We start from the raw sequence: 27673 nt of genomic DNA on the forward strand, positions 1-27673 counted from the left end.
TGTTGTCACTGACAAAAACGTCCATTAGTGGCTCAGTTCTCTATTTGTTAAAAACAACGCATCTCCCTTTCATATTGAGACAGCCTGGCATTAGAATGCAGCTGAGATGACACCTTTGGGTTATCATTTTTAGAGTTAGGCGTATGCTGTTGCCTGAGTTCCCTACAGGTCTGAGATTTGTCATTTTTATATTTCAACGCATCAGCATGGATATAATGTCCAAGTTTCCCCCATCCCATTTGACTGTTAAATTTTTAGTTTTCACAAACGATGACTCTCCCCACTGCTGGCTGTGGATGGATGGAACATTTGAGTTTTTTTCCTTTTTTCTTTTAATGGTGGGAGAAGCAGCGGTTGTGTCTTTTGACATACTGATAAACCATTTCTAACCAAATGTCTGCTGGAAAGGAGAAAAAGAAGATGTTTAGGCTATTTTGCTGAAATATGACACGTTCACAGGCGTTTTATTAGCGGTTGGCCACTACTTGACCACTCAACACACTACATCAACGCACAAATCAACTGAATCAGAAGGACAAGCACTGTTTTTTGTTTACGTGAGCAAAAGTCCTTTTCATTGAAAAAACATTCATCAGAATATATTGCTTTGCCTTCAGTATTTGCTTGACAATGAGAGAGAGGCTGTGTAGGTTTTATATACTCTATATATTTTCTCTGAAAAACTAAAATATTACTGTACATATTGGCTGACAGCACACTTTCCCAGTGGAAAATCTGATGGCCACGATTAACCTTACTGTAGCGTAACAGAGCAGGGGTGATAAATCGCTCTCCTCTGAGTCTTATCATTGACTTGAAATGAAAAACATATTTACTGGACATGGGATGTGATGTGACCTGACAGATTAGAAAACTGCTAGCCCATCCGCATCCATTTTCACATGGGCGGTCAATCAGACCCCACATCTGCAATTCAGTTGTGGACAAAAAGCAGGCCTCTCATCGGCGTCCACCTTTGTCCTTCAATGGTGATTTGTACTTGGTTAGGCGCCGGTGTTGCGCACTACAGTGCGATCTACAAGCTCACAATGCATTGCACAGCAACGGGTGAGATTGTAAATCTGCTATTTTCAGTGCACGACACCGCCGTGCAACCATGTATAAATCAGTAGATGGCGTCTTCCCATGAAACCCAAGACGATGGGATCGTCTGCTGCATTAGCCGCACTCCCTGCCTCTTGCCCAAGGATTTGTTTGGAGTTTCCAGTTGATAGGCTTTGGAGACAGGCTCCCTCCCCCCCATTAATGTGGCCAGTATCTCCTCCGCGAGAGGCCACAGGCCAGGGGGGAGTGTTTATCTCCCGGGCGTTCAGAGATGGAGGCTTTGGGAGGCACGGCGGGACTCGGTGCACAGGAGGGTCTTTGTTCTACCTGTGCTGGCCATGCCACCTGGCCACCAGCACCTTTTGTTCTACTACCTCGTTGCCTGCAACGTGATCCGCGGGACTGCAAGAGAATACTCTGTGTTTACGTTCTACCTGCTGAGGCCCACGATGTGGGCTAGATTTATTATCCCAGATGCATCGCATGTGTCCATTTACAGTTGACAGGCATACATGAACGGACATCGTAATGCAAGTCATACATCTTGTACACGATCAATGATACAGCAGGGCTTCACGTTTAGTTGAAAAATGATCTGGTCAGTATTGAAGCGCAGGCTACATCATTATTTGATCTGGTCAGTATTGAAGCGCAGGCTGCATCCAGTGATATCCAGAGATCTCGCAAGCTGTTGCTGTTGTCTTTCATCAGAAGCAAAGATGTCTCGGATTGCCCAAAATCCAGTGCTGTGCACTTACAATTTGGTTTACATTTCAAGTTGCACATTGGAAAATCTTTTATGTGTCCATCAAGCCACAGCGTTTCATTTTTACACCATCAGTTTAACTGCCTTTAGTTCCGCTTCACTCTTTAATTTCTCCAACAGTCCATACTGGGCCAGTGTTGGCCTTTGCTATGCCATAACACGGCATTAAAGGGAGAGTCACAGCTTGGGGCATTTCTTTACTGCTCTAGTTATGGTCTGTAATGGACTGCACTCGGTGTGCTACCTTGAGTGAGTCTCCTTTCAAGTAGAGCTAAATAAGGGTTAAAGTAGGGATAAATTAGGCTTCATCGTCTGACCATATTGCATAACGGAAATGTTCTTTAATTGAGTTTTTTTTTCCTCCTGTCTTCCGTTGTATAACAAGTATCATTTTGGCAGATTATTCACAAACTTGCCTGTAAGCTTGGAGCTACTAAAGTCAGACCTTAGGATCTGTAACTTATAATCACACAAGTTCTACTAAAGCTTTAGCAGTGACATTCCCAAGCTTTCCAGCGTGTGCATTTTTTCCCTCTTTGTCATGCTTAGAAGTGGAAGCAGTTGAACCATGAAGTAATTAAGTATAAAAGGATTCCCCCCCCCATGCTGCCTCCTCCTCTCTCTCCTCCCGCACAGTTGTACACAACATAGTCTTGGAGTAAAGCAAGCAAGCAGCAGCTACTTAGAGAGTGGATTATGAATGCAAGGCTATGAGGTAGACCACATGAGTTTTGTTACCAGCTAGTTGTTACCGGTGTAAGAATAGTCCATCGGGGGCACCAATAGCCTAGCCCTAGTGGTTAAGGCGAGTAGCTAAGTACCACATAGGCTCTGATGCCTAACATTGAGTCCTGGGTTCGATTCCCGAGCCCGGCGACCTTTACTGCATGTGGCTCCCCAACTTTCTCTCTCTGTTTCTTGACTCCTGACTGAGTGTGTGTACTATCAATGAAGGCAGAACACATTAAACAAGAATGACTCAGTCATAACTGCCTGCCAGGTGCAACAAGCTCCCGTTTTTGAACATCTATAATCAGATTGTGTGTGCTGCAGCCTTTGCCTCAGCTCACGTTGTTCAGAGTATGGGTTTTATTTCGTTGAGACTGAGTTTTATGGATAAGTCTCCCATTGGCTTAGAGGCAGCCAATCATAAAAAATCACACCCGTGTGAAGTAAGTGGTGCAACTCCGTGTGGGGGTCCCCGGAACTTCCAGACCCACATGAACGCACCCAAGGGGGCGGGCCGGTTCCGGCGAGCCGCCCTGTGTCCGAAACAGTTGAGAAATGACAGTTACCGTGTGGGGGGGGTCCCTCTACTGTACTGTACTGTCACTGTATTGTCCTGTCACACCCGAAACCATCATATATACAGTTAATATGTGTGTGTGTGTGTGTGTGTGTTAGGCTGCGCAACAGTGACACGTGCTTGTGACAAACAACCAAACGCTATTTTCGTGCTGGGACAGATATTTTCCGTAATGAAGTGGTTGTAGTGGTTGCACCACTACGGTCACTACTAGAGGTACTAGCAAATGTAGTCCAGGTGCTTTTCAAGCACCTGGCAAAAGAATGAATAGTGATAGTCCCACATGGTTAACTTGTGAGTCATTCAGAACAGCGGCTATCCAGCCGTTATTTATACACTAAATATGACTTAAATTAAACATCAAAACATTAAACGCCATTGACATTGAAGGGAAAATGTATGTAAATGATCAAATCAGCTAACCAATCACAGGCAACAGGCTTTCTGATTGGCCAGTATGAGATGATGCATGATGATGTATGATGATAAGAGCGCCCCTCACTTCACGTGGGTGTGATTCTTTTTTTGTTCTGCCATATATCATTCACTAATAAGATAATAAACCTGTATACCCTGTGGTAAATTATAGTCTCATATCAGCAATAGCAGTAAGATTCAAACAATAACTTACAATAGGTAAGAGTAAGCCGAGCCACATGTATGTTTCTGTGATTTATTGTTTTTATACGCTACTCTAACCCTTGACGGGGGCATGGTGGCGCAGTTGGTAGTGCTCACTGCTGTCGTAGAGTAGTGTTCTCTCTTCCGCGTCATCCGGCCAGGGAGTTTGCATGTTATCCCCATGTCCCCTAGGGTAGGTAGGTACCCTCACAAAAACATGCAGTAATGCTGGTCTCTATACCTCCCCCTGGTCTGCCGGGGCACCTGATGGAGGGGAAAGGAACTGATTGGAATAACGTGTTTCTTCCACGTGCTACGTCCTACTGTACATGGTAACCTCCGCCTGTCGGGTGATAAGAAGCGGCCTGCTCACTCCTCATGCACTGAAGGAAGCATGAGCTCAGTTTGGGGCTCTCTCATGATGATGCACGATGATAAGAGCGCCCCTCACTTCACACAGGTGTGATTTTTAAAAGACATTCCCGATGGGAACTACAGGTGTGGTAGTTGTGCCCAATGTTGCTTTACATCAAAATGTAAGACCTACACACAAACACATCCCCACAGTGGAATAGCTGTTAAGGTCTGTGGTGTGTGATCAATGTCTGTGGTGTGATCGATGTTTGAATCCGACCCAACCCAAGTGAAAAAGAAAACTTGTCACAATGAATGAAGTGAACATTCGGCTTAAAGGACCCTGGACAGGGAGAAACTCCGGGCTCTGTTAGCCCCTTTACCCCACGCTTGCCCTGGCAGCACGGTTTTTAATTGCTGTCAAAGCGTGTGGCCGTTCTGCAGAGTGAGACGGGAGTCACACAGAGCTGAGCATGAGGAAGGCAATTATTGCGGCACTAATCTAAGGCAGCATGTGTGCCTGGCAGTGCGTTGCCTAGGGGCTTTGCACATGAGGAGCCTGTGCACAGAGGTGTGAACTTCCACTGCAGTTTAGTCCGCAGTGAGAGGGCACAGCCAACTCAGCCCCGCTCCAGGGCTTTAGAGGAATTCTAACCCCCCCCCTCCCTCCTCAGAGCCCTTACCTCATCAGGTGTCAACGGTCAAACGTCCCAAGGCGTAGAAGTGCACAGGCATCAGGCAGGACTGTGGGTGGGGTTGGGGGCAGAGACATGAGCCCCCTCCCTTCCTTGAATATCACCAAGTTGGCAAAAGGCTGTGAATGTTTCTAATTGAGTCAATGTGAGAAACGGGTCCATGAGTGTGGAGTTCTGAGACTGTGCCCTGGGGTACCTGGGGGAGCCCGGGCACATTCTTCATCTCTTTTAACTCGATCCTCCAAGACTGATAGACAGGCTACAGTCAGACAAACGGGGGCCAGGGCGGGGGGCTTCAAGGGCTGATAGTGCTGCCCCGAGGCCAGGGTCGGGGATTTCACACAACTGTTATAATGTTATACTGTTAAGTGTTAATTAACTGTAGCACAAGATATGAAAACAACACTGCATGCCAACCTGACCAGCCTGCCGACTTCAATGTGCTGAGCGATTTCTAATGCTATGAATTTGCTGAGCAGCACCAAAGGCTTGGAAATTGGATCGTTGCTGGGTGTTGTTATGCTAATTCCGAAAGGATCAGATTGCTTTTATTTTTTTTTATGGAAAGCATTCCGCTGCCTTCCTCCTAAATCATCCGAAGTCCACATTTTTTCTCTCCCCATGATAGGAAATTGTACTCATATTTTAGGAGTTGTCTCGCATGATTGTTTTGATGTGTTTCAGTTGGGCACTAAGAGCTCTCAAGTGCTAACAGATGTAGTCGGCCTATGTCCGGGGTTGTCAGGGGAACCCCCAAATCCAAGCTGGCACTTTGGTGAATATTTTCCCCTCTCTCTCTCTCCTGTGCTCTGTGTGGCTGTTTCTGTCAGTTCTCCCTTTCCAGGTAAGAAAATTGTAGAAGTTCATGAACTGTTTTGCGGTTCTTACCTTTGACTTTACCCCAGGAACGGCCTTCTCTGCAATGCATTGTCTAATTGTGTGTACTGTATGTATTTCTCACACAGGTCTAGATGCAGAGCTGTACTACGTGCGTGACGATGTGGTGAATTCCTACGCACTGTCCTTCACCCTGCCTGTGCCCAGTGAAACCAACAGCTTGCACTTCACATGGCATTCCACAAACAAGGTAGGAGTCGATCGATGGCTACCGCTTTTACATGCACACCAATATCCCCTTAATATTCAGGATAATGAAAGTATTTCAGTAAGTTAATGTGCTGGTGCATGTAAACGCCATGACACAATAAGCTGTCATGCCAACGACGAGATCCCAGGATAAGGTTCCTGGAATATTGCAATACTACTCTTGACAGTCATCCATACGTTGTACAGTTGGGTGCCACCGATATTGTCCCTTATCATTTGACCCATTTAGGCCTGACCTCAAAATTTTTAAAAATCCTTCTAAATCCTCCAGTTTTCTGAAATAAATATTTTCATGATTTTTCAAAAATAGCAATGTTTAAAACACCAATAGGGGTTCCCGCCCAAAACTGTCCTTTTGCGCAGATCACGCAAACCTCAGCAAAAAGAAAAGGACAATATCGATGGCCTCCAACTGTACGTAAACATAGATTGGAATAATACATATTATAAATACACTTCGACCAACTATTGGACTGTACAATTAGGTCAGTTGCCACTTGAATTCAGTTCTCATCATAACTACCTTACATTACTAGCTGATGGTGTAAAGACAGGCAGAAAGTATGTTTACAGGTGGCACATAGTGGATATCGAAAAGTGGGTTAAAAGTGAAGATAAAACAACATTTAACAACAATTAAGCCTGGGATATTTGATTTAGCTGGGATATGAGGCAGTATTACTGTGCACAATGTAAACATAGCCAATGTCAGCTAATGCTATATGATCACTTGTCTGACTGCATACTGTATGCTAACATCTTTACATTATATTATTGTGTTAACTGTTGTCTGTGCCTTGTGCTTTTAATTTGAACACCAACAGAGTGGCACTACAAATTGTATTTTAATGCTCTCATACATACCCTGTATGTCGGCATGTGTTGGGCCAACCGCTATCTCATTTGTGACACCAATCTCTCCTCTTCTTGTCAGGTGGACTATCGGCTCGGCTTCCATGTGGAGAACTCTGCTGCCATGAACCCACCCACCAGTAACATCTCCAGCGAAGGGGAGGTTCCTCGCGATGTCTCCGGTTCGTCAAATATCTCCAAAAACCATAACAGGGATCACATCCTCTGGGCTTGTATGAACTAGTACCGGTAGTCTGTATTGTTTAAAAAAAGAAAAAAGAAAGCATGACAAGAAAGCACGTAATGTTTTCCTGAAAATGCGTCAGCCTCGGGGATGACGAGAGTGTTTCAGTTTCAGTCTCCTAGGATCAGGTTTTAGAAATGGTTTGAGTAGCAACTGCAGGCGTTTTGTTGTGGTTTGCGACCAGGAAACAGTTGGAAGGCTGTCTACTGCATCATGTAGTCCGGAGCATGTCCCCTCTCAGAAAACACATCATGTAGTCCGGAGCATGTCCCCTCTCAGTCTACTGCATCATGTAGTCCGGAGCATGTCCCCTCTCAGAAAACATCTCAGGACAGAACTGTAATCCATGCACATTTGTTGAATTTGCCCCTGGGTTATATTATTTGTGCGGAGCCTGTATGAAATGCTGGTGTAAGTGCTGCGAATTGCTTTCTCTAATGAAGGTGAATGTGTATGTTTGTGTTCAGTCTTCAGAGTGGATCTGTTTTGTTCGGGTAAGGTGGACGGAGAGGCAGTTGTGTCGGTGCAACTCAACCTGACCATCCACGCCAACAACTTCACAGTGCTCAACTTCAAGAGGAGGAAAATGTGCTATAAACGTAAGCTTACAGCTTGAGGCAGGGGTTTTGAAATGAGAAATGATTCACTTCTTCCGTTGGCGAATAACACACGTTTCACATTTAGCTAGCTTCGATATTTTTCATTCATGCACCTAAAGGAGCCATTAGTCGTTTTTCAGCACTGTCTGCTGTAGTCTTTAGGACTTTAGAAATCCATCTGTCTATCCATGTCATTTGTGAATGTGCATGGTTTTTATCATCCTCCTCCGGCAGCACGGCGCTGTTGGAAGATCCCACCGTGTGAATTGTACCAGTATTTGTCTTGAGCTCGGTTACTATTTTAAAACCCGCTAGATAATTACACGTTGCCCAGAAGCTCCTTGTCATATGGGCCAAGGATACAAATGTATACCCCACTTTATTTTGAGCGCATAAGTTAAATTAGCAGCCGTGGAAGAATGGCATTTGTGTCTGCCACAATGGAACTTAAAGTGTATACGGTTGGGGAGCTAAAACTAGCCTAGTTCGCACCCAAGTCATACAGTCTGGTGACCCAGACCAAGACCAATGGATTCTCCAGCATAGTAACTGGGTTTTTTCTACTCTCTACTTGTCCCCCAGCTCCCACCCTCCGTGCATACTGATTTTCAGCTATGCAAGTCACATGTCGTATGTTAAGCCATCTCGCCATCTTTGCCTCCATCTCGGGAGTGGAAGGCGTTGCTTGTCTCCGTCTCTTTTCAGTGTTACGTGGATGTCTCTGTTGTTTGACTGAAACCTGCTGTTGATACAGCCGCTGATCTAATCCCCTCCTCTCCTCTTTTCCCTCCCGTCCTGTGACAGGAATAGATTCCGACCCCAAAATCTCCTCGCCGTCCAACAACGGCACCGTTCTGAGGCCTGAATGTAAGCATGCCTCACCAATCCATTTGGCTCTGCCTTCTTCCAGACACCCCCCTCTCCACACGCGCGCACACACACACACACACACACGCACACGCACGCACACACCTTCACGTGACATAATTAACCTTTGTGATTTGCAATGACTGAGCAGAATGAGAAGTTCAGTGTCACACTCGGACTCATGAACACTTTGTCAGGACGAGCGGCTATTGTCATGTACTGTAAAGATTGAGTTATTCTTAGTTGTGCGCGGGTGTTGCTCATTGAAAATAACCAATCTACAAGCTCAGTCACAATGTGTCACGATGTAACACGTTGTCAGCTTGTATAATTGTGTATATAAATCAGGCTTAAGAAGGACCTGGGACCTTACAGGTAAAGTACGGCCTCTCTCTACACCCACTTAGCCACCATTCAAGATGCCCTCAGCCACTGATGACATGGAGGCTGGATCAGCCAGTGGAGCCTCGCCGTAGTGCAGCTCACATTGCTTAGAGGCAGTAAGATGTACAATTCAAGGCCCAGAGAGGGAGAGACGAAGATAAATAGGTGGGGGTTAGAGAAACTATGAATGGCATCGAGATGACCCTTCCCCAGTGCTGAGACACACTCTCGTCAACCCGCCCCCCCCTCCGTAGCTGACTGGTTGGTCTCTTCCGCCGGGGCTCTGCCTGGGCTCTGCGCTCACAGCCATTGTGAGCCCACTGCTTCAGCAACAAAGCTCCATTAGTGGCCTGCCCCCCTTCTGCTTGGGTGGGCCCGAGGAACCCAGGCCCCCTCACAGGCTTTTAGAGACGTGGTGAGGAAAGCACTCAGACACTGGATCCCGGGCCGAGTCTCTGGTATTTTAGGTCTCCATTAACCCCATATCAGAGCACTTTAGAGTGACTCACCATATCACCTTTGCACGCTTTTCTCAGTCTTTCTCCCCCTCTTCCCATTGCCTTACCATGCATTCTAGCTCATCGCTGACATAATGGAAAGACTACAGGGTTAATTGAAATCTTTAAACCTTATGGGACAATGTTTGGCCACGCTAGCGATGGGGCTCCTAAGATAGTAACGCATGTCAGTCCATCGAACATTTTGGTGCCAAACAAGATACCTTGAAATCTACTAGCTGGATTCCCATAGAATGACCTGTGCACCTTCATGCTCCCTGGTGGATGAACCCTACTGTTGATGGAGACTCTGTGGCCTTTCTTCTAGCGCCAGCCTTCTGCTCGAGTGTAAGGAGCAGCATGGCCTCTAGCGGCTGCTAGTCTTACCTAGAGCTACAACTATCCATTATTTTCTTAGCGATTATTCTTTTATATTTTTGAGGGGCACTAGCCCCTCCTATATACAGGTTTAATGTTTGTTTTTAGTTCAATGTTTCAATGTTCAATGTTTTAAAAACGCCATTGACAATGAAGAGAAATTAATGTTAGTTTTTTCCCTAACACAAACATTAAATCCCATTAACAATAAAGATAATTTAATGTTTGTTTTGATACTGTTTGTTTTTCATCATCATTACCATCACCTAATCAATATGAGCGCCCCTCACTTCACACAGATGTGATTTTTTTTTTACAACTAATTAACCACTTAACCTACAGGCTAACAAGGTGACATGATGCGCCGTGTTGTGAGCTTATTTTTGTCTCCACCAGGCCGAAGGCATGGGGAGAGAGTATGTTTTGCACTCCGTCCGTCCGTGTGTCCGTGTGTCAGTCCGTCCGTCCGTCCGTCTGTGAACAGCTAATCTCTGGCACCGTTGGCTTGATCGTAGCCATACTCTGCGCACACACACTCCCTGAATGCCAGAGCTGAACCTCTGCCCCAAAGTTTTCACATTGGCCTGTTATAGCGCCACCAGGAGGCCGCTTTGTGCAAAACAAATGTTTTGATAGTACAACTACAGATTTTGTCCAAACATCACGCAAATCGGTGCACAGTCTCTCTAGAGCCATTCAACGAAAAGGGTCTTTCAGATTTTTCAGACTCCATCCTGATTGGCTAAGATCAGAGTTCGCAGGAGTGCTCCGTTTCAAACAAAATGCTGCAAATCATGAACACATCGTGTGATTTCTGTGAAATTTTGCACGCACAATACCACTAGGCCGAGGAAGAAATACCACTTGAATATTTTCAACTCAGCCTCATGGTGGCGCTATAACTGGCCGATTTGTGTTTTTACCTATAACTGCACCGATCTGTGTAAAACCTTGTATGCACACTCCCTAGAGGTCAAGGAAAAACCTTTGCCTGGAATTTTTCACATCTGCTCTTTATAGCGCCACCAGGAGGCCAACATACATATGTAAAACACATTTTCTAATATTACTCCTTCAGATTTTATCCAAATTTCACGCAAATCAGTACACATGCTCTCCATAGTCATGTGATCATGTGATTTGTTTGATTTCTCATAATTATCCATCCTGATTGGCTACGATTGGCCCGTTTTGTACCCGTTTTGCCACAACTACTCAACGCAGCGTCCGATTGCGGTGAAACTGTGCATGCCTATTCGGACTAGGCCGAGGAAGAAATGCCACTTGACAGTTTTCAAATCAGCCTCATGGTGGCGCTACAACAGGCCAAGTCACGACACACACACACACAAACACACACACACACACAAAACCCCAAACAAACATGTTTATATTACTCCTAAATATTTTGCCAAACATCACACACACTCCTATCCTCCTGGTGGAGACCTGTGCCCAGAAGGGCACTTTTTGTAGTTACTTATATGATATATCTTATATCATTTTTAGAATGTTTTCACATATGACATACCCAAAATACTATATAAACTATACTACTACTATATATACTAGAATTAATCTATTTTATTTACTGATCCTATATATATATATATATATATATATATATATATATATATATATATATATATATATATATATAATTATTTTATTTTTGTTATTGTTGCACACCTTGTCTAGCTCCCTTAGACCTGTAAGCTACTGTATATGTTTTATACCTTTCAATCCCTGAAATCTGTGTTGCTATACAGAAAAAGTAGGTTAGGATTTAGAAGGCGTGTTTAGAATTGTCGTTTCTGAAAGGGTGACAAAGTATCCTATGCGCTTCTTTAACGTCTCTTTTCTCTCGTCTGGCCTGTGACCCCTGACCCCACCGTGCCTCCAGTTGACGGCAGCGTGGCCGCCCCCACCACCTCCACCCGGGTCTTCTACATCAGCGTGAGCGTTTGCTGCATCGTCATCTTCGTGGTCGCCATCATCCTCGCCATTCTCCACCTGCACAGCATGAAGAGAGTGGAGATGGAGGACAGGTCTGTCTCTCTTGATTGTCTCTGCTATCGGTGCCACAATTGTAATAATCAGGGAAAAAATACCCAAGCCATTGTGTTTAACCAAATTAATGGGGGGCGAAAATTGCATTGCAAAGCATTGTGAGCCTGAAGATTGGCTATTTTAGGTGAAGACATATGGTGTAGAGAGGAAGGAAAACATAATTGGTTCGAGGATAGATCACTAGGAACCTCGGTCAATGAAGTATTTAGGGGTAAAGTGCTTGAAAGGAGATAAGACGTGTCAAATGCTATCGGACCCAGAGGATGGGGGTGGTATTGGCTATTGTGGGGTTGTGACTTGTGATTATGTTTAAGCATGCCAAATGAGGGCTGTTTAAAAGAAAAAGCAACAGCACACACAGCCAGCGAACCTTAGATCTTTCAGCTGTGAAAGATATTTATAAATATATATGCTGTTAAGCCCAACTTATTGATGTCCAAAGAGCATCATAAAAGCAGCTCTCACCTCCCCCAGGGCTCATAACGAGCTGAAACCTGTGCCGTAGTGTTCCTGTGAATTCAGATTAGCTGTAAATGTTCTTCCTTCCAGGTGGCTGCATGGAACAGCTGTGTTAGCAGGGTCATCGGGTGTGTAAGGTAGATCTATAGAATGATCTGCTTCTTCACCACTGATCAGCAAAAAATGCTGATCAGTGTTTCCCCTTGGATGAACTTGTAACAGCCGAGTATTTATCTTGCACGCATTACACTCATTTCTTATATTTGTCTCCACCACATATGAAGAAATGCCACCCTTTTCACATTGGCCTATTATAGCGCCACCAGGAGGCCACAACCTGACCTGCCCTGGTGGAGACCTGTGCCCCGAGGGGCACTTTTTCTAGTTCTTCTTATGTTTGTCAGGTGTCTTTTGAGATTGACAGGTTTCGTGGAGTCACGATGTCCCCGTTGACCACCTCTGCCATCATAGGCAATACCAAGCCTTCTATCTTTAATTATTTCTCTACCAGGTCCGTATATATATATACGTACCCCCCAGCTATGGGACGTTATTTGCTAAGTACGTATATATACCGGACCCCCTCGTATACTCCGTTTATATAATGGTTGAGCCCCAGAGCAGCTGTTAACATTGATCCGGTTGCTATGCAACGCCTCCGTCACCACCAGCTATGGGATGTTAAAAATCCTCCATTTACCTCAGTTCAAAGCGGGATTTTCAAACCTCCATAAGTCGGGAATCTAGGATCGCTGTTCTTGGTGATATTCAGCCATCCAAAGTTGGTATGTCTTTTGTGACTTTGTCTCGCATTGCTCCCGACATGTAAACGCAGGCTGTGGCACAAGTTAACTACATTTATGCTAACAGCTAGCAGCAAAAAAAGTCATAGTGGAATATCCAGAAATCACCGGCATCCAAGTGCCATAACACTTTCGTCCAGCAGGCGGCACTCGATGTGTTAAATCAAATGACATGCCTGAAATAGGGACACCCGGTTGAAAGCAGTTAGCGATGACGCAGGTATTTCAGGTCATCCATCATTGTCTATTCAGGGCAGGCCCAATCCTCATGTAAAGACGACAACAACAGTTTTCCTTACGTGAAAAGGTTGTTCGCCCTGCCACTAATGTAATATTTTCAGATAAATTGAGTTGCTTTAATGATATTTCACGGAATTAGCTTGATTTGATCACAGTGTCTGTGAGCTCTGATGCAGTTTCGTGGCGATCTAAGTGTTCAGCAAAACATCATGTTACACAAAACATCAAGGACTGGTAACAGGATTTTCTTCTCCAGTCCTGCAGGAACTACTCTCGACACAGTCCACCATGGAGCCTTATGTTTTACTTTAAATGCCACTGACACATCGCTGTCTTCTCTATGACACGGCCAGTCTGACTTCATTAGCACATTTTAATTCATTAAGCCATCTTAGGGTTACTTACTCTTTGGCTATTTCAATTGTCTTTTTTATTTGAAATCAAATTAATATAACAACTTTCACTGTGCTTTTATTTTATTTTTGTGCTCTATTGTCCTGGAATCAGCTTCAGAAAGATTTTATAGTTTACTATGTCAATAAGTTTTACTTGAGTTTGTGCTTTGTGTTGTATTCTATGTTCTGATCCCTGCTTGTTTGCGTTCTTGGCCCTGGCTCCCTTGTAAAAGAGATAACCATCTCAATGGGACAGAAATAATGAAAGTCAGACCTGCTTTTAAAGACAAATTAGTTTACTAGGACAGGTGGCTCAGTAGACTAACCATGTTAATAAACTGTGTTGCACACGTTGTGTCTTGCAGCGTGAGCGAAAGTGGAAGCTCCCAGGGACTGTCCCAGCCATCCACGCAGACCACGCAGTACCTGAGGGCCGACACCCCCAACAACGCTGCCCCTGTCACCAGTAAGAGCTTCCCTCCCTCCAAACTATAAATCCCTAAGGAGCTGTGCCAGTAATAATAATAATAATAATAAAACTTTATTTGTATAGCACCTTTCATGACATGAAATGCAGCTCAAAGTGCTTTACACAAAAAAAAAGAAAAGAAAGGCAGGGCATAAACAATACAGTGAGGTCATTTAGTGTCCTACATTACCAAAAAGCTTTTTTTATGCACTGTGGGTATTTATTGTTAAAGTACAGATAAGTCTTCTTGTCCCTGTCATGTGGTGGTTAGGTTTACATTTCTGACATGTCATTGGCTTCCCCCTGTGGGAAGTTCTTTGTCGACGTGTCTCTGCTTTTTGTGACGATGTCAGATCAGTTCACAGTGAGATTTAGCTGTAGTCAGATCAGGCCTAGTTTTTTATGTGCAACATATCTGTCAGTAGTGCCTCCAGTTCAATGCTGGCTTGGTTCCCCGAGTCCCCCAGGCTGCCAGGCACCTCAATGGTAATGTGACGGGGTCACATATCCATTCTTTATAGTCCTTTTTCCCTCTTCCTTCTTCATCTTTTCTTTTTTTGGACAAAGCTAACAAAACATTGTCCTGTGGTTTTTAACCACATAATCCAGACACCGCCATATGAGGAAAATAGCCACAACGCATCACATTGACACGGTGTGAGCTTGTGCATCTGCTATTTTTTGCTGTGCATCACCAGCTGATGTGTATAATTTAAGCATATAGGCAATTACAGACAATTTTCACCTATAATGTGAGATGCCCAAATTGTGAGTTTAATAGATGAAAACCCGGTGTCCCTATTTTGGGCACGTCCTTATAGCCAAAAATAACAGATCTACAAGCTCACAACAGGTTGTGAGCTTGTAGATCAGGGTTTTTCTTTTTTTTGCAACACCGTTGTACAACAAAGTATAAAACAGTCTTTGAATCAACTGCCCTATTCAGTGCATTCTTGCAGTCTGCTGCTTCAAATTCTAAATATATACGCTGGTCAGATAAACTAGGTGAAGCATTTATTTTGGTCCAGACTTGGCAATGTGCTGGGAAGCATCCACAGCAACTCACACAACAGCAGCAGTGGACTTCCAGCAGTACAGCTCATTAACACCACAGTGTCTAAACTCTAAATATTGGCTTAGATTCTCACTTTCATATTACAGAAACCTGCCAGCCAACTGTCATTAATCATTAATCATTTGCATACAGGTAGGGAAATAATTATTATACAAAGTCCATAATAAGTTTATTTTTAAACTGAACCTTATGCTTATGCTGCTTATGCTAAACAAGTGTCACTGCAAGCCTAAATTCATGTTCTTGTTCTCTGATATTGGATGTTGGAAGTTTGGAACAGGATTTTACTGGCATTAGAAAACGAGGAACTTTTCAAGTAATTAAAAAATACTGCATTGAAGATCTTATCTATATAACACCCGAGATGGTAAATGCAAGATATTAAACTTTCAACGCTATCAGGTAAATACTTACTTTTATACTCATTTGAATTGACTTGGACAAGTGCTTCAGAAGTCTTGAATCACGTTGAGCCCCTCCCCACTCTCTCATATCCAAATGTGCATTCTTTTCCAAATTAGATAATGGGCTGCGAATGATCCACTTAGTTTAACTGGAATCATAAGGTTGTAATAAACAAGACAGTTCCTCTTGCCCTTGCGTTTTTTCCTGTGTCACTTAAAATGTACTCGATCACTGTCTTGGCTTCCACTGAGGGCAGTATGTCTGTGTACAGTATGTGTAGAACTTTCAGTAAGGTAGTGTGTTTGTAAGTTCAGTGAAGGCTGAATAATAGTCTCGGTCTCGGTTTGTCCCAGTTAATGAGAATAGTAAGTTATAGTAAATTATTTTGTTTTGGTTCCTCCTTCCACATTTTAGCATCAATAACAAAAGAAGGAAAGGAATTAATAATAACATGGTGAGGTAAAGAAATGGCTAACTTGTCAATGATTATGGCACACTTTGATGTGCTTTGAATGATCTGTGTGCATCCTACTTCTAAACCTCAAAAGTGGAAAGTAGTGCAACAAATGTTTTCTGGTCAAAGCACCATCTTCCTATACTGAGCGTTTGTCCTGTCACTTAACTGCACCGTTTGTTTTGTGAGAAATCAAAGACTCTGCTACCTCAGGACCTCAGTGCCAGAGCTTCATCCACCAACTGTAAATAGTAGTCGGCCTATAGCACATATCATCCAGCAGAGGTCCTTTACTGTTATTGTTGGGAGGTGGCACAACCATAGAGGCTACCAGCCCGTCCTGCCAGCCGGTCCTGCTGCTGGCACAGCCAACCATTAATTATGGGCGATGTTGCACTGCATGGTATGTGACCGAAACATTCTGCAGAGTGCAATGTAAAGAGAACGTGACACTCAACTTGCCTGTTTCTCATTGTGGGGAAAGTGCGTCATCGACAGCAGTTTGGCTGGTAGGCACGGGCTAGCAGCCTCGTACTTGTTCAGCACTTCTTACCTCCATTCTTTCAGTGTTTTCTCATTCCATTCCATCAAGGCCTAGCTGTTGTCTTTACATTGAATAGCACACCGAGCTCTTATCACAGAGTTGTATGTCTCCCGTCTCTGTGTTTGACATTACTGCCACCTAGTGGCTACCATTCCACCTCAGACTCCATGCATTTTGTTCCACCCACACATCCCTCTTTGTCTCATTTGCTTTGCTGAATGTCTTGATTGGCACAACCATCCATCTATCTCACCTTTTGTTTTGTTTTTCAACCCAACCCACAATGGGTAAGTTTACCCAACTTGCGTGAATGCCTTATATGATGGATGCGTCTTGTATAGACCAGGAAATAAGGCTGGGCAATTAATAGAAAATATATCAAAACCAATATTTAGAACCAATAACCGGCTTAATCTTGCTCATGTAGGGTAATTGGTTAATCGAGAAGCAGGTTTTTATTTATTTATATATTTTTACATTTCTTATATAACACACAAAATCGGTAGCGTACAGACATAGTGAAATAGATCTACTTAGATCTATTTAATAGATCTACAAGCTCACAAGCAGTACTCTTTTCTCTTTTTTTATATATATATATATATATATATATATATATATATATATTACGATTTATATATAAATCGTAATTGAGGTAAAAGTTTGAAATAATTGTGATATTCATTTGATATCGCCCAGCCCTACTGGGGAAAAAATATAAGTCCAACTCATCAAAAACCCTCAGTGCTATTAAACTCTGAGAATGTCAAATTGGACCCTTGAATTAGCACTGAGAAATTTTCTGTGTAATTCACGTCCATCACATAAGGTCAGGCTGCAATTTGAGTGAGCTCTCCATTAAAACCACATCTCTGTCTGTCTGTCTGTCTGTCTGTCTGTCTGTCTGTCTGTCTGTCTGTCTGTCTGTCTGTCTGTCTGTCTGTCTGTCTGTCTGTCTGTCTTGTCTGTCTGTCTCTCTCCCCCACCCTCTCCATTCCCTCCCCCTCTTCTACCTCTTCTTGTCATCAGACAATCACCCTGGTACCGCACCCATACTCCAGCTTGCTGCCGCCTCCTTTCCAAACCCTGGTGCCCCCTCACACGAAACCAAAAGTAAGTTCCATTTCAGCACAGCAACGATTCCGGGCCTCTGGGCCATGAGGTGATTATTGCAAGTGACTAAAGTGGGCCCTCAAAATCAAATTACTGGCAATGGTAATAAAACATTGAAAAATTAATTTTCATTGTGATGCCGATTACCCACACAGAATACTCTTCTAAAGCAATTTGTATCTTGAAAAACAACTTGGAGTAAACTAAAAACTATTACTTTTACTATTATTACTACTGTATTTCAGCCCCTAATGGTATGAGTTAGAGTTTGTTTACTCTGGTAATGACTGTAAAACACATCTATATATTGATTCATGCTAGGGTAGGAATTTACACATATGTGACACTAATCCTAATTTATATGAAACTTGATTGGGCCTCTTTAATAGGAGCTCCCGTGCCCAGGGCAGGTGATCTAAAGTCGAGCCCATCCACTTCATGTGTTATGGAAATGTATAACCATTTCATAACGTGTGTCTTCATTGTGTGTATTGTCTTGTGTTCATAGCTAACTCACTTATTTTTTTACATGCTCTCATAGATTGTGTTGCATATGAATATTGTGAATAATGTGCTTAGTTTGACCCCTAGGTGGTAGCAGTGAGCTGTCTGACACAGTGCACACGTACCACACTATCCAACCAACCTAACCCTATCCTTTTCCTAAACCAATATGAAATATAACATGAAATATAATCACAACGCTGATGTGCATTTCAGTTCACTGCTGATGATTGTTATCGTCTATAAATAAAAACAACACTATTATTTACCCATAGCCCATATTAACCAAGACGTCTGTATTTCTCTCCCATTTAGTCAATTTTCGGTGTTGCATGCATTTTGTTCAAGCACTCGGCCTGGCTTGCACCGTTGCATCAATCCTATTCATATTTTCTGAAGTCAAGGTCACTGTTTTGCCATAAACACGGCACACAACTACAATGTCATGGCCTCAAGGGTAGAGTCTAAAAAAAGTAACAGTTGTAATTTTCACATCACAGATTTTAACCCAGTGACATCACTAGCGTAAACGTTTCAGCAAAAGGTTGGCTGAGTTTCAAAGAAACACTAATTACTTTTTTTCGATATCAATTACTACCCACATGAAGCCTTGAATTCATGAAGATTCTTTAGTTTTTGTTGCATTGCTAAGCCAATAATTTGATGACTGAGTAGAGACTCAAAGAGTCTCTTACTGAGTCTCCTACTGACCGATGACCCGGACCGGTCATCAAATTATAGGCTCAGGAATGTGACAAAAATAAGACATATCCGTGAATTCAAGGCCTCATGGGGTGTGTAATTGATAGAAACAAATAAGTATTTTTGGGGGGTGAACAACTCCTTTAAGCCCTCACGTCGACCCCTACTTCTTCAAACTCATGTGGAGTTGAGAACTCGGTGCGCTGTAAATCTGACAAAGAATGTGGCACGGCTGTACGAGACAAGTCAGAGTTTCCTGGGATGTCCCAGGGGCACATTGTCTGCCTTGGCGCCTGACTCAAACTGAGCCAAGGTGTCAGCCAGTGCTTACAATCAGTCATGATACCGAGTGTGTCTCACAGGTTTGTTCTGAGTTTGCTTGGGTGACGCTATACCCTCTAGCGGTGGTTAACCTCACTTATTTGTGAGCAGCTGCACATAACTTGGTGCTGTCACAGTGCTCCTTATTAGCCATGAGCCTTGGAGACACGTGATGTTAGAATAGCTTATCGTTCATCGTTAAAATGTTGTGTACACACAAGATGTGTTTATATACAAGACGGTCATGTTTAGCTTGTACGCTTATCTGTGGAAAGATACTGTAGCAAGCTTAACGTTGTTTCGGTATGCACCTTAAGAACAGGGTTAGTACGGGTGTTTGAATATTATGCTTAAATTAGAACATTGTTTTGGGGTGGTTCAGGAATGAGCTTAGATTTGAATGTGTACCAGGCATTTTATTACATGCATTTTTTTTGCATTGTACAGTAATTTGTGCCTTGAACATATGCACTGTACCAGGCATTTCATTGCATTGTTTTCATTGTGCTATTAATGCCTTTAACTAAAACATTTGAAATCGAAACAAACTAAAAGTTCTGGCTTCTCATTGATGGTAATTTTCTGTAGCTGAGGTGCTGGAAAACCCCTGACTATGCATCTTGAATACGCTTGAATGAGCTTGACCTTGAAGAACTGCCCACATTGTACTATAGAATGATGACAGCTAGCGTCAGTGTCAGTGCGTAGAGAGCTTATGAAATGCATTGCTGTAACCATGGAATACAGCTGCTTTGATGCAATGCCTGCGGTGCACCAAGTCTGGCCCACTGCTTTCCTTGTAATTTTAGAATTCTCTGAATTAAAAATATTGCCCTCTGTGTTTTCAAGAAACTTGGCTGTATTATTTTAACTAGAGTCGTGCCCGTTGGAGCCTCTACAGCGGTGCCCGTTGGGCACTGGCCTACTTGGAACGATGCAAGATGGAAATGCATGCCGCACCCATATATTCTGTCTGTGTCCCTGTTATGCCCATATATGGAGTTCTTTGTCAGGCATGCCCAAATATGGATTCTATGCAGACGTCAGAATGATGTCGGAACAGGCCAGCTCCATAAATGGACACTGGGCAGGAGCCCTGTCCAGAACCCAGGTAGAGGCCTTTTATGGTGGTTCTGGACAACCGTGGGTCCGACCAACTCGACACCGGGTACTGCACTCCCTGTGGGGTTGTGGAATGCGTGTGTCGAATTTAAGGTGGGCGAGCGCTGGCGCTTTGGCATGGGGGGTCAGATCAACATATGGAATTAATTCTGTACTGGCCATATATGGAGCGTGTCTTGAGTATACAGGGTTTGATTAGGTCAGATCAACATAAGGTATGTCAAAACAGGTCAGCTCCATATATGGAGATCTAAGAGTGTACTGACAGCGGGGGCAGTGTCTTGAGTGTACAGGGTTTGATGAGGTCAAATCAACATATGGAATTTCAGAACAGGTCAGCTCCATATATGGATATCTGAGAGTGTACTGACAGCGGGGGCAGTGTCTTGAGTGTACAGGGTTTGATGAGGGCCCAGGTAGGGCCGGGCCTTAAGTTTCGAGCCTGTTGAGAACTCTAGTTTTCGCCGGCTGCCGGGCGCAGCTGCACTAATAACTTTGTGGCGGGCCCGTCTAGAGTTTGAATGGACAGGTATCAGTCAAAAGGGAGACATCAAAGAGGAAGGACGGATGGGGAAGGATCAACATATGGAATGTCAAAACGGGTCAGCTCCATATATGGAGATAGAGGCGTGATGTCACAAGGACGTGACCATATATGGAGGCGTGATGTCACGAGGCTTGACCATATATGTAGTAGAGGTGTAACGTGACACACAGAACGTGACACACGGATATGCAGGTTTTCATAGTAAATGCGGCCTACGGTCACAATAATATCTTTTCGTAGTGTTGGAATTCGAAGGCCAGTTCCATATTGCAACTGCGGGCAAATTATTCAGATTTAATAAGCTCCAAGCCAACATTCTCTTCTTGTATCTTTTCACCCCAAATTAATGGAATGGAATACATTTCTGTTGTTTTAGAAGGCTGACATTGATTGATTGTCACAAAGGGCACTAAAAGCTGCATCGACAAATAGTTTCCCTCACATTGTCCACCAATAAGTTACCCAAAAGATTCAATAAGCGGGTTCACATTCAAATTCAGAGTTGGCCAATCCTTCTCAACCTTCCATACAGAGTCAGAGTTGGTGATCGTATGCATGTCCCCTCCCAGGCTATCCATCCTTGCGCATAGAGAAGAACGACCTGCGAAGTGTGACCTTAATGGAAGCCAAAGCCAAGGTAAAGGACATCGCCATCTCCAGGGAGAGAGTCACACTACGGGACGTCTTGCATGAAGGTATACCACACTATTGATAACGGTCTAAAAGAGTGTCGCTGACACACACACACACACACACACACACACATTGTATTGTATTACTATACTTGTGAGGACATAAACATTTTAGGACAGCAATATTATGAATTATACTATTCGAGGACCACACAAGTACTCTTCACCACAGTTATAAACCCCCCTACTCGGGAATGATGCAAGACAACGATGCTTGTTGGGAATGCATGCTCCACCGGTTCATGCAGTACCCATTGCACTTGTTTTCAGAGTACCCGTTGCGGCACCCACTAACATACGACAGATTGACTATATACATTTGAGATATGGGGATCCGTGTTGATGTCAGAAACTGAAGATGACATGTTGATGACATACATGGGCAAACGCGAATGGACTTTTATTGTGTAAACTACAATTTATATTGGCACAGCAGGACAAACGATGCAAAGCTTGGCTAATCCATGAAGCCGATGGGTTGAATTAGGCAATCGGGGAAACCCTGCGCCTACAAACACAGAGATTTGGTGTATCCTCCACAGATATGCAGACAGACATGCATATATTCATGTTTTTATTTTAATTATTTTTCCGACAACCCTTGATCCGACCGAATACCCACTCTGCACTGCACAGACAGGACAGACAGAGATTTTGTGAATGTATAGATGGATAGATAGATGCCATTTTTACCTCTTTTTTTCAGCATTTCTAACCGTAACCATAAAGCCTGATTTATACTCCAGTGTGCAACTACAGTAAGTAAACATCAGGCCAAAACTCATCATGCCTAATCCTAACGCCAACCTGAATCTGGTCCTAGTTATAACTTTAAAGGGATTGTGACATTAAAAAACCTGAACTAGACATTCTACTGAACTACTGAACTAACATTCAGTAGATTTTCTGTGCTCTGGGGTTTTCTGGCTCAAACAAGTGCTCTGATTTTCCTGCTGTTTGTGATGTCACAGCCTGCAAATCCCATATATGTCAATGGGATTTGCCAGCAGATGTCACTGTTTTCACTGTTTTGCCTGTTTTCATTGCAGCTCAAAAGGCTTCCAAACTCCAGAAAACTCCAGATAACAGAAACTCCACTGAATGTTCAAAGTTCAGGTTTTTTAGGTGTAATTGAGGTCATAAAACCTAAAAGAAAAACGAAAAATAAATGAAAATGAACGTCATGAAACCTTTAAAGGGTCTAAAATAAACCCTTTTTTAAATTATAAAAGCAACCATTCCCGTGAGGTAAAAATTACCCTTGTCAGTCGTCACAATGTCTATCTTTCATACTATACTTGTTGGGACACAAGTTTGGTCCTCCTCACAAGTATAGTAACACACAGACATGTGCACGCGCACACACGTCAAGGCATCCAATATGGAATTCCCCTAGCCACTCTGTGGTCGTCTTCAGCTACACGGGTACATCTACAATTGTGTGTGTGTGTGCGTGTGCGCCAATGACCTGGAGATGCATGTACGTTGTGCAGTGAATGAGCCTGTAATTATGCGACAAGAAATGAGCCTGCCTGAGGAGCCAGACACCCGTGTTGTCCCAGGTATGATTCCTGGCCAGAACAGAAATGTGTCGAATTGTGAAGCTGAAAATTTAATTTCCCCTCTGGGAGCAAGTTGGTCTAATTATTATTGTCCATAACCGAATATCCACAAATGTCTGTATTTGTCAGTCTGTCTGTGTCCATGGGCATCAGCTTCCCTGAAAACGCAACCATTCGGCTTGACGGATCAGCCAAGCTTTGCATCACATTTGTGCTGCTGTACCAATTGCGGTTATATTACCCAGTTACTGTATGTGCTGGCATCATAAACAACTAGCCTAGAGTACTAATGGTGCCACTCTGGATTATCGGACAACGATAAGAGAACAACTTCTCTGACAACAAAAAACAACAGGCATTGCATAACCAGATATGGCATGCACCTTGCAATTTTCTTCAGAACAGGCATACACGCATTCCTGACACATACATTGTGTACATATTTCACAATTGTCTTCAGAACAGATGTACAGTACGTTCATGACCTATGCATTTTGTACATAACATTATAATGTTCTTCAGGCATACGCACTTATGCATTGCGTTTGTCAAGTCTAAACTGGTTATGCAAGAGCAAAAGGTTTGCTCGTGAAATCATTTTTATTTTAGCTTAATGCATCTGACTTTGATTGGTGTGTGCAAGTTTGAACAGACTGATGGCCATGATCTGACAGTGAGACCAGGCCAGAATGATGTTGGCTCAGTTATTAATACAAGTCAGAGTTTATTTTTAGGCAGGCTGTTCTGAGAAGATTGATGTGCTCTGATGTCTCTTGTGTCTGCTATCACAACCTTCTGCAAGTCTGGACACAAGTGCTTTTACACTTCCAATTTGAATCCAAACCACGCAAATTACAATGTTATTTGTAGAAAAGACTTTTAACATAGTTTACAAGCTTTTTACATTTTTATAAAATCACCAGGATAATTAAATAAATGAGACTAGTAAAAGAAAGGCCAGGGGATAAAAGGTTTGAAGGTAGTCAGTTAAATTATATAAAAGGAAAAATAATAATTTAAAAGAAATATAAAAAGCAAATATTTTGTTTGTTTAATCCATTATCTTCCAAAATTGTATAGTAATAGTGCTTGAGCGATTGGTGGACACTGATGTTTTTTTTGTTTTTTAACTTTCTACAAGCTTGTACCAAGAACTTGGTTGTGTGAGGCATTGTTGTGACTAGAGGCCTCTGGTGGTATTGCTTATAAATAAACTTCACTGATTTTGAATCTAAATCCCATTGTTTTGATCTAAAGCAGGGGTTTTCAACTGATTGTGAATGAGGGACCAATACCCTGACTTAGAATCAACCTGGGGACCACTGTTGGGTGGGGATATGGGCTAAGATTAGTGCTTTTGTAACACTTGCTATGCATCCAATGTGTATACGATACGTACATCCCACTGTTTCTCAACCAATGGTCCATTGACTACTAATAATTTCCTAATAATAATGTCTCAACCAGACAACCAGTTATTTCCCCCTCTTGAGTTTCTAACTCTTTTTCTGTTGAATTTCTTGACCTCCAACTTGTCAGTAAATTACTACATGGACGGCCATCATAGGTAAGCAAAGCAAAGTCTCTCACCAGGTCATTCAGTTCATGGTTTCTCATCTAATGGAAAGAAAAAAGTAAAAATCAACAAATCCTACATTACTAAATGTATGGTCAGGGACCACATGCAATACCTCCACGGACCACCAGTGGTCCACGAACCACCTGTTGAAAACCCCTGATCTAAAATCTAAAGACATAGGGCCAGATTCTCAACGCCGTTTATGCTCATATCGTGAGCGTAAGGACATTTACGAGCATTGCCACGTTAGGTGTGGAATTCATCATTTGAACTTGGCCGTGCCGTTGGCGGACGTTGGTCGTAAAATCCACTCATTTCCAAGTCAGCTCAGAGGGTGCCGTACCAGTGATCATAAATACATTTTAACCATGATTGTTACAAAACCTCTATATCCCTAGGATTAATACATTATATGTGCGGGCAAATGTGCACCAAACGTTCACGTGCATAAAATTACCTCTGGGCTTAGGTTGGGGTCGGGAGTCAATGGCAGCATTATTTTGGGGTCACAGGCTGAAAAGTTCGGGAACCCATGGTTTATTGTGTTTGTACACAATAAACAAGTAATATCAAAGCTAAATTCTGCAACCAAACAATTGATTATTTTTAAGCAATTGTAAGGGCATCACAGGAGCAACAGGTGAGAGAATGCACCGAAGTAGTTTTGATTTTCAGTACATCTTCAGCAGTCATTTCTATCAGCAGTCATGACTGATGAAGGCCTAGGCCGTGGCTCAGCGGTCCAGGCACCTTGGCTGGTAATCCAGTCTGGCAGTGTGCTGCGGGTTCGAGTCGTGTCACCCCCCCATCTCTCTCCCCATTTCCTGCCAGCCCACTTTCAATCTATCCCTCTACAAAAATAAAAAATAAAAATATAGCTGCAAGCAGCGATAAAGCGGGACCAAGATAGAAGAAGAACAATGCGCAATAAGAACAATATGCACAAATAAGACTGACGAGCTGAGTTGTCTGTACCCGGGTTTGAAACAACAACCTTGCGGTCCAAGGGCAAGAGCTCGACTGACTGAGCTACACGGAGACAATCAGTTACTACATTGTTAACAGGAAAATCATTCAGTGTTAGTTCAGCATAAGTACTCAAACTTTTAGAAATTAGCAGATCTACATGCTCATAACATGTCCCAGTACAGTACAGTATGGTACAGTACAGTATGGTACAGTACAGTATGGTGCAGTACAGTAAGGTGCAGTATGGTACAGTACAGCACAGTACCATATGGTACAGTACGGTACAGCACAGTATGGTACAGTTCAGTATTACACATTGCACTTATTACACTATTACACTACTATTACACTATTACACCTATTACACTATTACACTATTACACTAAATACACTTATTACACTATTACAAAATGTGACTCAATACACTATTTCAATATTACACTTATTACACTACTATTACACTATTACACTTATTACACTATTACACTACTATTACACTATTACACTAAACACACTTATTACAAAATGAGACTTATTACACTATTTCAGTTACTAGTATCTCTATTATTGTGATGCCATGTCCTAGTGCCTGATGGGTCAAATGTAATCTACTTCAATATTTCTATAGTTGAGTCATCACAAATCTTGCAGCACACAATGCATACCCGGATTTGAACACACAACCTTGTGGTCCAACGGCGAGAGCTCTACCGACTGAGCTATGCAGACACAGTCAGTTGACTCATTCTAAACAGTAACATCATTCAGTATTCATATAGGTATTAGGTGCAGAAGAAGTTTCACAAAACAGCAATTTTCATTGGTTCATAAAAACTTCATTTTTTCACTTAGAAAAAATGTGCTACGATTAAGATTCTGGGAGGAGTTACATTTGAACTGTTTTTCATATAATTCAAAATGGCGGGTGATCTAAAGGTCAGAGGTCAAAAGTCAGACACATATGTGTATCAAAGTGTCATTGCCAACGGTCAAACGGTTCATGAGATATGCACGTTCAAAGTTTGCAAGTTTGCAAGTTTTGCATCAATTGAGTGCTATAGCGCCACCATTTGGCGCTATAGCAAATGATGATCAGATTACCGGGTTTCGTGAAAACCGACTGCACGGTTCAGCCAGAACAGCTATTTTTGGCTGAAGGAAGAGAAGAAGAAGAAAAATAAACACAAAAACAATAAGTGACCAAAGTCACTTCGTGACTTCTTGGTCCCTTTAATAAAGGTGGAAGCCACAAAAAAAAACAGACTGAAGATGTACAGTACTGAACATCAAAATGCTAGTCAAATTTGTACTTTGCACCTATAAAAAGGCATTGAACCGTCTAAACTGCTCCAGTGAATTCTTAGTTTTGTTATTGTGCACTGTATTCTGTTCTCACTGGTCTTCATTGGGTTATAAAAGAGGTGATATGCTGTTAAAATCCTTTTGTTATTCATCACCAGTAGGACAATCAAATAAATACATTGTAAATTGTTGTAAAGATGCTCAACATGCTGAGATAAAAATAAAAGTGTGTGTGTGTGTGTGTGTGTGTGTGTGTGTGTGTGTGTGTGTGTGTGTGTGTGTGTGTGTGTGTGTGTGTGTGTGTGTGTGTGTGTGTGTGTGTGTGTGTGTGTGTGTGTGTGTGTGTGTGTGTGTGTACCATTAAGCATGACATGTAAAGCATCTAGGACAGTTTACTGTATATTGTAATCAAACAGTTTAGGAAGATGAAGCCATCAATCACTATTTGGCAATTACAGAGTTTGATGGCATTCTGAGGTTTACACTTTTCTCAGTCAACAATTCAATTCTAGTAACCCATCGATTGTTAAATTTGATTTGTTTAGGACGTGATATCCATTTAACACTGATAGAGACCAGTATACATTTTTGTTTTTCCAAAATGGATTATG

General features: G+C 42.7%; 1 protein-coding gene across 3 annotated transcripts in view; it reads left to right on the top strand.

Annotated features, from left to right (window-relative positions):
* Window positions 1-27673, top strand: part of ryk (receptor like tyrosine kinase) — a 62006-nt gene that overhangs the window by 17922 nt on the left and 16411 nt on the right. Inside the window, exons 2-9 of one of the 3 annotated variants that reach the window (XM_079506936.1) lie at window positions 5773-5894; window positions 6849-6948; window positions 7478-7609; window positions 8414-8476; window positions 11639-11783; window positions 14068-14168; window positions 17679-17762; window positions 21528-21653. In XM_079506936.1, the coding sequence (XP_079363062.1) occupies window positions 5773-5894; window positions 6849-6948; window positions 7478-7609; window positions 8414-8476; window positions 11639-11783; window positions 14068-14168; window positions 17679-17762; window positions 21528-21653 (873 nt within the window). The remainder of the gene's footprint in view (window positions 1-5772; window positions 5895-6848; window positions 6949-7477; window positions 7610-8413; window positions 8477-11638; window positions 11784-14067; window positions 14169-17678; window positions 17763-21527; window positions 21654-27673) is intronic. The other 2 variants (XM_079506937.1, XM_079506938.1) reach the window with 2 other exon arrangements.

The sequence above is a fragment of the Electrona antarctica genome (genome assembly GCF_951216825.1).
Source record: "Electrona antarctica genome assembly, chromosome: 7".
In the NCBI taxonomy this organism is placed as follows: Eukaryota; Metazoa; Chordata; class Actinopteri; order Myctophiformes; family Myctophidae; genus Electrona; species Electrona antarctica.